At 34.9% G+C, this 12571-nt stretch overlaps 1 protein-coding gene across 1 annotated transcript in view; it reads right to left on the reverse strand.

Moving 5' to 3' along the window:
• Window positions 1-441: 441 nt before the first annotated feature.
• LOC106884504 (mitochondrial import inner membrane translocase subunit TIM44) overlaps window positions 442-12571 on the reverse strand; it is a 33442-nt gene continuing 21312 nt past the window's right edge. The window contains exons 9-15 of the mRNA XM_014935925.3: window positions 11682-11767; window positions 9854-9946; window positions 9003-9127; window positions 7666-7716; window positions 7069-7158; window positions 4615-4725; window positions 442-2551 (exon numbers count right to left, since the gene is read on the reverse strand). Of these exons, the coding sequence (XP_014791411.2) occupies window positions 2432-2551; window positions 4615-4725; window positions 7069-7158; window positions 7666-7716; window positions 9003-9127; window positions 9854-9946; window positions 11682-11767 (676 nt within the window). The 3' untranslated portion in view covers window positions 442-2431. The remainder of the gene's footprint in view (window positions 2552-4614; window positions 4726-7068; window positions 7159-7665; window positions 7717-9002; window positions 9128-9853; window positions 9947-11681; window positions 11768-12571) is intronic.

Genomic DNA, 12571 nt, shown 5'->3' on the forward strand with positions numbered 1-12571 from the left:
AGGCTGTTTTATGCTAGAAATCAAAGTTTCATAAAAAAAATTCCAGTTAATAGAATTATGGGAGGTAATGGGTTAATAATGACAAAGTTATTTTACTAAATTCTTCATTATTTTCAAAATTAAATGAAACAAAGATAGAGTACCTCAACAGAAATATGGGAACAAAAGGGCTAAGTGATTGCTAGGTCAAGCAATTAGCATCAGAAACAGCATTAAAGTACAACATATTTGCTTCAACAATATATAACTTAAAATTAGTAATCATTTCATTTAAGCTAACATGAAAGAAGAATGGATGTACAAGAATGTACCCCAGTGGTTTCCAAAGTGGGTGGTGCTGCCCCACTGGGGGCAGTGGAAAGATCAAGGGGTGCATTGAAGAGGGGCAATAATGGGGTGGCCAAAAGGAGGTGAGGGATGTAAAAACAACAAAATAATGGGTTGATTAGGTTAAGTTTTTTATTTGTGAAATACAGCTGTTTTGAATTTACTGCAGAAAGTGGCCTATATTTGTTGTGGTGAATGGGGGTAGGGGTGCTAGGTTTGTGGCCTGGGTGCCAAGGGGGTGGCAGTCAGAAAAAAGTTTGGGAACCACTGAGGTACCCTATAACATTATCATCACTTATCAATCATTTTTCCATGCTTGTATGGAGTAGACAGGCTTTCACTGTCCTGCAGCAAGTTGCTTCCTTGGTCATTTCCTTCATTGATGGTCAGCATCCTAACATCAGCCTTCATCCCTTCAGCCCACATTTTCTTCGTCTATTAGTTCCCTTTATGTAATTCTCCTTTCATTTCTTTAACTCTCTATCAAACACATTTTTAAAATAGTATGAATATACTCTGCATATTAAAATATCTCTGTACTGGCATAAACTCGAGTCTAATAAAGTAACAATTTCTATATTGTTAATAACATTAACAAAACAAGGCCTAAACAACAGTAACTTCAGCTAAAAATATCCCACACACTTCATTACAATTTACATGTTAAAATCAACAGAACTTCTACATCAGGAATGGTTCTAGAAAGACGAAAACTGAAAATGACCTTCTCCTCATCTCACTATTGGAAAGACGTTTAAAAAAATTTTTTTTTTTGCAGGAAAAACAAAAAAATACTACACCAAGATCCTAAAATAATTTTGTTTCCAAATTTTTCTGAAAATTAAAAATGAGCTATTTTTGGAGCAAAGTCAATATTGTAAACAAAATGCCAATGAATCAATGACAGAGTCTCTTCTTTGTCACTTGGCCTGCTAGAAATAACAGCCAAAGCTTCCTCAAATCAAACTCTACTGTGTTAAGCAAATACACATTCAATAATGTTGTTGTCAGTAATTCTAAAATGATGGCCATGGCTGGAATGTCTCACTAAAGATTTGCTCAATCAACAACATAATGAGTTAATGAGAAAATCTTCCACACAATTGCTCAAACTACTACAAAAAGCAGCCAAGTTATCATCATTGTTTTAACACCCACTTTCCATGCTCACATGGGTCAGATGGAATTTGTGGAGGCCCTTTTTTTATGGCTGAATGCTCTTCCTGTTGCCAACCTCCACCTATTTCCAAGTAAGGTAATATTTTCCCATGACCAGACATGTTTCCAAAGAGGATTGGAAACAAGACTCAGCTTGCATTTAAACTATCAGGCAAAGTTAAGATGGCAATGCATAGACATACACACGAATAATTCTCTACTGACTTTAAAAATGAGAGGCAAATTAAAATAATCTACCCCTAGATATATGTCAGGAAGGTCACAACTGGGAAATATTTGAATTACCAGTCTGCTCCAGTGCCAACCCGAAGCTAAACAATAACAATAACCTAACAAGTTAAAAGGTTTTTAATACAGGACTGTGAAAGGATATTTTTTCAGTAACAAACACGATTCATTCTCAGCACCATTAATTTTCCCCTCATTCAAGCCACACAAAATTATTCCCCTTTACACTCAAATCAAACTGAACAAACTATCTCGATAATACTGTGATAGTTGTTTCGAACATAGGGTAAATCTTAATTTAATTGGCATCTAAGAGCACACACACTATTTAGATGTAATTACAAGTTACAGATAAACATGGTATAATCCATTAGAATCATTTTTGTCTTCACAATAGTCTCTTTATATTATTATGACAAGAAAAAAAAAGTTTAAATCTATAGCATTTGACCAACAAGTATGAAAGACAAAATATCACAGAATTTTCCAAAAAGACAGTCTGTTGTTTTTTATTGTTATTTATACTCCATACTTATCTTTGGTTTGTTTGTTTTTTACTTTATTCTTATCTTTCGGCAGTAACGCTTGTGACTATCGACAGAATTCTAACTAACTTGGCATTAGATAGACTCTGAAGTAGGATTACCAAGAGGCAGTAATTAATTAATTTACAGAGCAGAAACACTAACGTCCTATGTTATAACCACTGCTCAGAAGAACTAGCAGAAATGTCCATTAATTTCCAAGCAGCTCGTGGATCAAGTTCTTCCTGGTCACGACACAATGCCCATACATAAAATATCCGCAGAATTTGGTCCTGAAAAAGCAATAAAAAAGTAAGTATTAAAGGGTTTTTTCTTAAATATTTTTTAATAACAATAATAGAGAATAAAACTATTTAAAAAAATTTTATTAGTGGCCAGCATATAAAATGAAACCAATTAAAGTGAAAATTATATGCATAATTGTAATAAAGGCTTAGAAAAATTTTCTGGCCTATATACTGAGAAATAGATGCTAAATTGTCTCACCACTCAAAGAAGTCACAAACACACGTTGGATTTGATAGAACAAGCTAACAGAAATTTTTAATAACATAGATAGTTCTGTATTAGCCTAATTTCTAGGTTTGCCTAAAGGCTCTCCCGCCTTCAGCAGAACATACTAATAGAAATAAATGAAATATTTATATATACTCACAGGAAAGCAAAACGCAAAGCCACAAATACACATAAATACTCCATATATCTCCGAAACAAATTATCATGGTAAAAACTAATATAAAATATTTGTTAATTGTGTGTCGAACAAAATGCTTATCAACATTTCTTCCAGCTCATTACATGCTGAGCTTAAAACGCACCAAGGTCAACTTTGCTTTTCAGAGAAACTGCCAAATAAATTGCAAGTCATGAGGTGCATTCCAAAAGTTTTGAGATTTTTATAAGAGAGACAGTTTGTAACTGTCCTTGATTATTGTAATTTTAGTATATCATTACTGTACATCTAATAAGCTGACCTGTCAACTTTTAGGAGTTGAACTCGTCCTACTTAATACTGCTTATCACAGTTGACTAGTTTACAGAATGCAGTCAGGACATTTGGAAGTTCTAAACTGGACAAAAGCATCTGTTTTCCACTGGCACAAGAGGTTCAAGGATGGTAGAGAGGAGGTGAGAGACAATGAGAGGTGTGGGAGGGAGAGGGACGTTAGATCATAAGAGCCGGTTGACAAAATTTGCAATCTTCTGGATGAAGACCACCTTGTGTCTATAATGGCAATAAGCATACAATTTAGAGTTGGTGTGGCAACTGTATGCAGAATTATTCATGGAGATCAGAACATGTGCAAAATTTGTTCTCAAGGTGCTCGGTTACAAGCATCCTGAAAACCAACTACTTAACAGAGATGGGCATCTTACTGTCCCTCACTCTCCCAACAGTCCAGACCTAATCCTGGTAACTTTAGGTTGGTCTACAAGTTAAATGGGAACCTCAGGAGCAGTCATTTAGAAGATGAAGGAGGCTGTGACAAGGGTCCTGGAGACCTTCAAATTGGCAGATTTTGCATGGGGCCTTCATGATGTGGTTGGAGTGCTATAACTAGTGCACTGCAGTCAGGGCATCCTATTTTGAAGGAGATTAGAGTTTTGTTCTTTGAAATTAATAAATGCGTGGGAGTGGCTGTGTGGTAAGTAGCTTGCTTACCAACCACATGGTTCCGGGTTCATTCCCACTGCGTGGCACCTTGGGCAAGTGTCTTCTACTATAGCCTCGGGCCTACCAAAGCCTTGTGAATGGATTTGGTAGACGGAAACTGAAAGAAGCCCGTTGTATATATATATATATGTGTGTGTGTGTGTGTGTGTGTTTGTGTGTCTGTGTTTGTCCCCCCAACATCGCTTGACAACCGATGGTGGTGAGTTTACATCCCCGTAACTTAGCGGTTCGGCAAAAGAGACCGATAGAATAAGTACTAGGCTTCCAAACAATAAGTCCTGGGGTCGATTTGCTCGACTAAAGGCTGTACTCCAGCATGGCCGCAGTCAAATGACTGAAACAAGTAAAAGAGTAAAAGAGTAAAAAGTCACTCCTGAAAATGTCGGAAAACTTCTGGAATTCCACTTGTATACACAAGTATTAAAAACTTTATAGTTAGATATGAATACTAAGGACTCCACAGATGAAAAGTGAGACAGAAAAAACATTCATTTTATATGATACACTCATATCAATTTCAAACTTATTTCAACAACGAAAAAAAACTGATATTTATTATTGGTAAGACAGTTCTCTCCCTTGCAATCGATTGACAAATGAAACAACAATCAGCTTAGGATAAAAAGTATTATGTAAAGACAAAGAAACTTAATCACTTACAGGATTTCCTTCAACAATATTGCCTTGACCATTCCTTACTGCCATAATCTGTTGGCTGTTGAAGCTAATGATAAGTACAGGACCTTGTTCCATCATCTTCCCAGCAGCAATCTGAAGAAAACAAAATATATAAACATAAGAAAGAGTTAGAGAGAGAGAGAGAAGAACGTTAATCCAAAGTAACTTTACTAGTCTATATAGTGCAAGATAGCCATCTATATATATAAAAATGAGAATGTGTGTCTGTCTGTCTGTGTGAATCCCTAAAACTCGAGAACTACGCAACCAATTTCATTCAAATTTTACACATGCCTTACTTAGGGTTCCAGTTGTGTTTTAGTCAAAAAAAATTATTAACTTCTTGCAGAGTTCGAGCACACAGCAACATAATATCTCCTCCGCTATTTAAGTATTACGTGTCAAAAGTGAAACAAAAACACTCATGTCAAATACTTTCACTTTAAAAATGAAACTATTCCACTAACTGAAACAATCACATTTCGATACTGTAGTGACAGATACTTTCACAGAGAGAGAAAGAGAGAAAGAGAGAGAGAGAGAGAGATGTATATGTATACATATACATGTATATGTACACCATTTCGATACTGTAATGACAGATACTTTCAGAGAGAGAGAGAGAGAGAGAAAGAGAGAGAGAGAGAGAGAGATGTATATGTATACATATAGATATACACGTATATGTATATATATATAGATCTATACATACATGTATATGTATACATATGTGTAGATGTATATATATATATATAGATGTACATGTAATATGTACACATATATACATATATACATGCATACAGATATCTATACATATATACACCCATCACACACACATACACATGCACACAAACACACACATTAGTCATTTGTTTTCTTATCCAAAACTACGTCAAAAGTACTGAATGGATCTTTATGAAATTTGGAAATTATATTCTTTGCATAACGGCCATAACTCCCATGAAAATTCATATATTTTTGATGTTGATGAAATTTTAACCCGAACATAACAGATGAGCATTATTTAGAAAATGATGTCACACGTTATCGAGGCTACCATTCTTTCTGGATGTGCAAAAGGGGATGACGTCTTTATTCCAAGAATTCCTCTTACTCCATCAGGAGCAGACATTCCTTTTACATTCAGAAGACTACAATTCCCCCTTCGTGTGACTTTTGCCATGTCCATAAACAAATATAAGGGTCAAACACTGTCTGTAGCTGGTCTTCTCTTGGAAGAGCCCTGCTTCTCACATGGACAACTGTATGTTGGCTGCTCAAGAGTGGGCAGCAACAAAAAACCTATTTGTATATGCTCCACAAGGGAACACAAGGAACATAGTTTACAATGAGGTGTTATAATCACAACAGCAAGAAAGTATGTACATGATCACCTTCTTTTACGAAACTTCATTGACTTTCATATATTTATATTGATATACATATATATACGTGTGTGTATATACATCTCTCTATATAAAGATGATGCGTAGTCTAGACGGCGTTTTTAGATTTCATTATTCTTTTTAACCCGGGCATTTCTGCTAGTATTCTATATAATAAGTCTCTATATTGTACTAATGGCTTATCTTAACAGCAAACAAAATATCCTTAAACAGCTAATTCATATTAACTTCCTTCATCTAAATTTAGAGGCTGACATCTATACAGATGTCAACATCATTATCCTTACCTTTTAACATCTACTTTTCCATACCTGACAAAGATCAGATGAAATTCGTTGAAATAGATTTTGCAGAGATGGATACTTTTCTTGTCACTAACCCTCAACTGAGCACAAACAGCACAATGGCCAAACATGTTTTCATGGAGAAAATGCAGATAACAGTGTCAATACGAGGAAACTTAAACACATGAAGGAAGTGAGCATCTTTACACTTCCTGCCGACCAAAGCTAACCACATGGCTTTGGTTGGTGGGGCTGCAGTAGAAGACACTTGCCCGAAGTGGAAGGAGTGGGACTGAATCCAAAACTACAAGGCTGCAACAAGCACTTCTTTGACCACACAGCAATGCTGCATTTAAATTTAATCAACTACCAGCTATAGCCAACCAGAAAAGCCAAGAAATATACACATTAAACTAAACAAAGTAGCTGGGTGCATCTATGCGTAAACATTTAAGGATGGACATTCAGTGGACTGAAGTTCGTGATTTTAAAATTAGCAAATGACATAATAAGTTTGATGATACAAAACAGGAGAACAGAAATCATATGAGTACATATATTGTTTTATTACCAATAATCAGTAGAAGTTTCAGAGTGACTTGAAAGGGTTTGGCACTTATCAAAGTTTGATTACTGCCAATAAACAAAATTCTTGGCCCTTAGTCTCTGTAACTTCTGCCAATTATTAATAATAAACCAACAACATAATATTAATTTATAGATATATCAATTCATAAAGTACTTACATCTATGTTGTTGATATCCAGAACTCGAGAATCAAACCTGTAACCAGCAGCATAGGCCTGTCTGATGGGATGAGCTAAAGTGTTGAATGGCTACAAAATTTTTCAATAAAAATTATATAAATTCAGAGAATGTTAAGGGAATTCAGGTAAACCAACATCTCCCTGTTAATCCTAACTAACAGTTGTTATATGCATTGAAGAGAAGTGGGAGTCAGTGAGTAATGAAATGCACAAATAATTTAGAAAATTAGGGTGGGGGGACAGAACAATCATCATCATCATCATCATGTTTGTTTGTCCATGCTGGCATAAACGATTTGTAGCAGCACTCCAAGATTGATCAAAAGACCACAATTCCCTTGTAAGCCTTATTTTTGGCATGGTATCTGGCTCACAAGATTCTGTCAACTATCTAACCCATGCCAACATGGAAAATAGATATTAGATGGTGATGATGAAGATGAATAAAGAAGATGAGATGGATGATTCCATTAAATTATCAGATGGTTTACTTTTAAGTCTTGTGTATTTATTTAACAAATTTCATAAAATATCAAGCACTGAAATCTTTGAAAACAGAAAATAAAAGTTACTCACAGCCTCATAACACCAGTCCTTTAGGATTTCAAGGTCACCTCGAATCATTGCCTGTAGAAGAAAGCATAAGAAATAAATTAAAAGAAATAAAAAAAATTGTATATTTTGTCCGTGAAAATAATAATTATCAATTACCAAAGTTTTCCATAAAATGTTCATGTCACTGGATTACCCATGTAATGAAATGATTTCTTTTTCAAATTTTTGTAGTATATTGAGCCAGTACTCATCTCTGGTTTCCATGGTGTTAAACAGATAAAAAAAATCTTTATGAAGATAGGACCTCAGTTATCATTAATGTCCACTTTTTCAAACTTGCACAGGTCAGATGGAATTCGTTGAGGCAGATTCTCTATGATTACATGCCCATCCCATTACCAACCCTTACTTGTTTCTAAGTAAGGTAATATTTTTCTCTTGGTTGGAAATGTTTTTACAAACAATAGAAACGACTGACACCACTTGTATGATATGGTTACTTGTTTATAAGTATCATGCAATGTCAAGACAAAGGAGACACAAACACCAGTTTCATTGCTATTGTAGAAGACAAAGGTACTATGCAGTGGGACTGAACCCAAAACCATGCAGTTCGGAAGAAACTACTTAACCACACAGCTATACCTGCACCTCAGTCTACTATACAGAATTCATCCTAGTAGGCTGACAGTGAAAGACATTATATAGAACAAAAAGAACACACAAACTGTTGACAGCTTCTGCTCGTTACATAGGTGATCTGATCAGTGATTGCGGTAGCAGTAGTGAAAGCTTAGAAAAAGTTCAGGTAATGTCTATTGACAACAAATTTCTTTCTCTGAGTGAAGGATAGATTGTATGATGCTTGTATACAAAGTGTAGTATTACATGGTGGCAAGACATGAGTCCTGAATATGGTTGAAAGAAATGAGGGGAGTATGTTTCACTGAATGTGTAAAGGTAGTGTGATGAATGATGGACTACAGGCGTGCTGACAGAGAAGACTGAGTGGAAGAGATTTCAGCAACTGTGTATAAAAGAAGAGGCTGCATTGTCATCATCATATACAAATAGTGAGAGAGAGAGAAGTGAAAAATGTTTCAAATGATGGACATAAAAGAAGCCTATGGAAGAGGAAGACCAAAGAGGACAAATGAAGAAGTTGAAAGGTTTCAGTTGAGGATGCTGAACATCACAAAGAGATGATGAAGGGCTTTGATAAGCGGCAAGATGCTGAGATCAAACAAGTCTATCAAACTCTTGCAAGCTCAGAAAAGCAGCTGCATCGAAAGGAAGGAAGGAAAGAAAGAAGGGTCAAAGGCAGAAAGATATAAATTAAGATATTCCACATGCTTTACCTCAAGAATATTTGGAATAATTTCCCGTTCACAGCTCTTCAGGAATGTTTCTTTATCAAACGTTGGGTCTATACGACAGATTTCTGTTAATACTTCTGACATTTCTGTTTTTGAGAACATGCTACCTGATGAGGAAAATATAATTATATTTTAAATTACATTTAAAAATACACATTTTCATTATTAATGAATGAATAAACATTTGATAATTTTCAATACTAATAAATAATAATCAGTTTTAAAAATGCACACGGCGCCTTTGTTCAAATTCCAAGGCTTATAACATTTCAAAGTTTTTCAGAAGTATATAACTTTTATTTTTACTGTTTGAAACTTAAATAAAATTAATCATGATTATAATGATTTTGATGATATTCATACACAAAGGAGACAACAAAGAGACTACAGTAAGTGGTGATGCTGAGTTGGAAAAAAATTCTCCGAACCTTATACAAACATAGGTAAACAGATAAAATTATGATGATGAAATTGAAAAACAGATTCAAAATGATGAGGACTCATATAAAGGAGGATACAGCCATCTAAATGAACTCAGTCCTCAATATCCATAACTTTTGAACAGAGAACATAAATGAACATAATTAACCCTTTTGATACCAATCCACCCAAGAATACCCCAGATTTTATGACCAGTGGTTTAAATTATAATCTTCCATCAAAATTTTATCATAATTTGTTCCAGACTCCAGCTTAATAATTAGAAAGTTATTTTACTAAATACTTTATTATTTCAAAAATTAATTGAAACAAAGGCAACATATGTTAACAGAAATATGATCCTTTATGGTAAAGAAACCTATCAGAATGAACAATTTTTGTAATATACTTACCAAATACCATTCCCACTTTATCAGTGAATACACGAGTGGCTCGTACTACAACATTGTCACTTTCATCGTATTTCATTTTTAAATCAAATAATTCTAAAGAAAAGGAAAAGAATTCATTAAGAAAATATCATTATTATTATTAAAATAAGAAAATATGTGGAAGAATTTAATTTTGCAACCTTGGAAACCATATTTCTATATATTTTTTGTTTGAAGAACTAATGTCCATGACATTACATTCTAACATTCTTCACAACAAATCAACTCACTGAACACTTCTAAAAACTCATATTAGTTCATTTTTCCCAACAAAAACCACCATCTATTTCATCATATTCAAGATATTAAGTATACTAATAATATAGGAAGGCTTTTAACATGTGCATTTTGTAGTAACATTAATTCCATTGCAAAAGATGGCATTAGATAAAATATAAAATGATAAATCTCAGCAGAAACATGGGATTTATTCGATTCATATATATATTTGACAGCAATATATTCTGTTAATACTAAATATCATTATCTCTGCTAGTATTTAAACAATACACAAAGGATCAAATTATCTAGGGGAAAAAGAGAAACAACACATTATAAACAGGCACAGTCGTGTGGTTTAGGACAAGCAATGCTTCTCGACCATGTGGTTTTAGGTTCAGTCCCACTGCCTGCCATTTTGGGCAAGTGTCTTGAACTATTATAGCACAAGGCCAACTAAAGCCATGTGAGTGGATTTGGAAGATGGAGACTAATAGAAGCCCATCATTGTGTGAGTGCATGTGTCTGTATGTGTATATGCATGTGCATGCATGTTTGTGTATGTCACCTTGTCTTAATATTGTGTGGTAGTTGTGAGAGTGTAAATAACTATTTTAACATACACACACACATACGTACATACATACAATAGGATGCTATGCAATTCTCCTTACTAATTTAACTCAGACAGTATTGGTCAGCCAGAGGCCAAAGAAGACACTTGCCCAAGATGCCACACAGTGGGATTGACCTAAATTGCTAAGAAATAAGCAATAAATCTACAAAAGCAGAGATTCTTGACCCTATCATGCCATGTTCCTCGTATACCAAGAATAGCAGAAATAAAACCTCAACTGGATTCCCAGTAATGAACAACACACATAGAAAAAGAAGATAAAATACTTAAAATAGAGAACCGGTCACATTTCAGCTTCATAGTCAAGTATGTTTAGGACTCATTGTTAATGGTGTCCCCTAAGGCTGTTGTTTACTTTTGCTTTTAATCACAAAAATAAACTGACTTTGTAATGAAACAAGCATGTGATGAACCCAGCATTTCAACTTGTAAACAAGTAAGGACTAGACTTTTTGCAGTTGAAGAAATTATTGATAATATTTATTCTGCAGACAGTTTACATTTATGCAGGCAATGCGAGTGATTTGGACAACCAAACTGGAGAAAGTAATGAGGAAATTAGCAATCTGGGTAAACAAGTACAGTAGTTGAAAGATAAGCCTATTATTGTTATTCTCTTGAGGTTTTTTTGTGTGTGTGTGTGAGATTCTGTCCATTAGTTTGGCTGCAATGAACAAATACAGTATTATTGTCATTCTGTTATTTATTTTTTTTTTTTTTGTGATTCTGTCCATTAGTATACTCTTGCGATGTATATACAACTATTTATCTTTTTGTTCAGAAGCCCAGGGGGAAGGTAAAGTTAGACACAAGAGGCCCAGGTCTGAGAGACTAAACTACTTTGTTGTAAATTAACATTCGCTAATGTTCTTTCATAAACGAGGGAAAGAAAAGTAAATAAAAAAACACATAAAAATATAAATTTATACTCACTATGTACATACTGATTATTATCTTTAAAATTCTGCCAACTTTGGAACCAGCGAGAGTCTTTGTGCAAAACAACTCCTGTAGCATCTCTAAATGAAGGAAGAAAAAAAAAATTGAAATATTTGTTCATTGTGAAATATTGGAAAAAAAAAAATTCAATAAATAGGTGCAGGAGTGGCTGTGTGGTAAGTAGCTTGCTTACCAACCACATGGTCCTGGGTTCAGTCCCAGTGCATGGCACCATGGACAAGTGTCTTCTACTATAGCCTCGGGCCGATCAAAGCCTTGTGAGTGGATTTGGTAGACGGAAACTGAAAGAAGCCCGTCGTATATATGTATGTGTGTTTGTGTGTCTGTGTTAGTCCCCCCAACATCGCTTGACAACCAATGCTGGTGTGTTTACGTCCCCATAACTTAGCGATTCGGCAAAAGAGACTGATAGAATAAGTACTAGGCTTACAAAGAATAAGTCCTGGGGTTGATTTGCTCGACTAAAGGCGGTGCTCCAGCATGGCCACAGTCAAATGACTGAAACAAGTAAAAGAGTAAAAGAGTAAAAGAGTAAATGTTATTGAGCATAGTTATTGAAGCAGTGGGTATGATAGAATGTATGAGGCATATGCTGATCTGTGACCCTAAGTATATATATTTATGCCTCGCATCAGGCAAGAGAGATAGGGCAGTAAAGATGAGTGAGGTTGAGTGTTGGAGAGAAGGACTGGGTAGGTCTAATGACATCTCTGGAAGAATGGTTACACTGGAAGAATGGTTCAGTGAACAGGGGGGAAACAGCTGACATCCATAGTTACATTAGTAGCGTCTTATAATTCTGCTTGTCACTGTGATTAGAGAAAAAGAGGGAGAGAGAATAAGAGGGAGAAAGAGAAGAGGGA

The sequence above is a fragment of the Octopus bimaculoides genome, chromosome 2 (genome assembly GCF_046866305.1).
Source record: "Octopus bimaculoides isolate indiv1 chromosome 2, ASM4686630v1, whole genome shotgun sequence".
NCBI classification, from domain to species: Eukaryota; Metazoa; Mollusca; class Cephalopoda; order Octopoda; family Octopodidae; genus Octopus; species Octopus bimaculoides.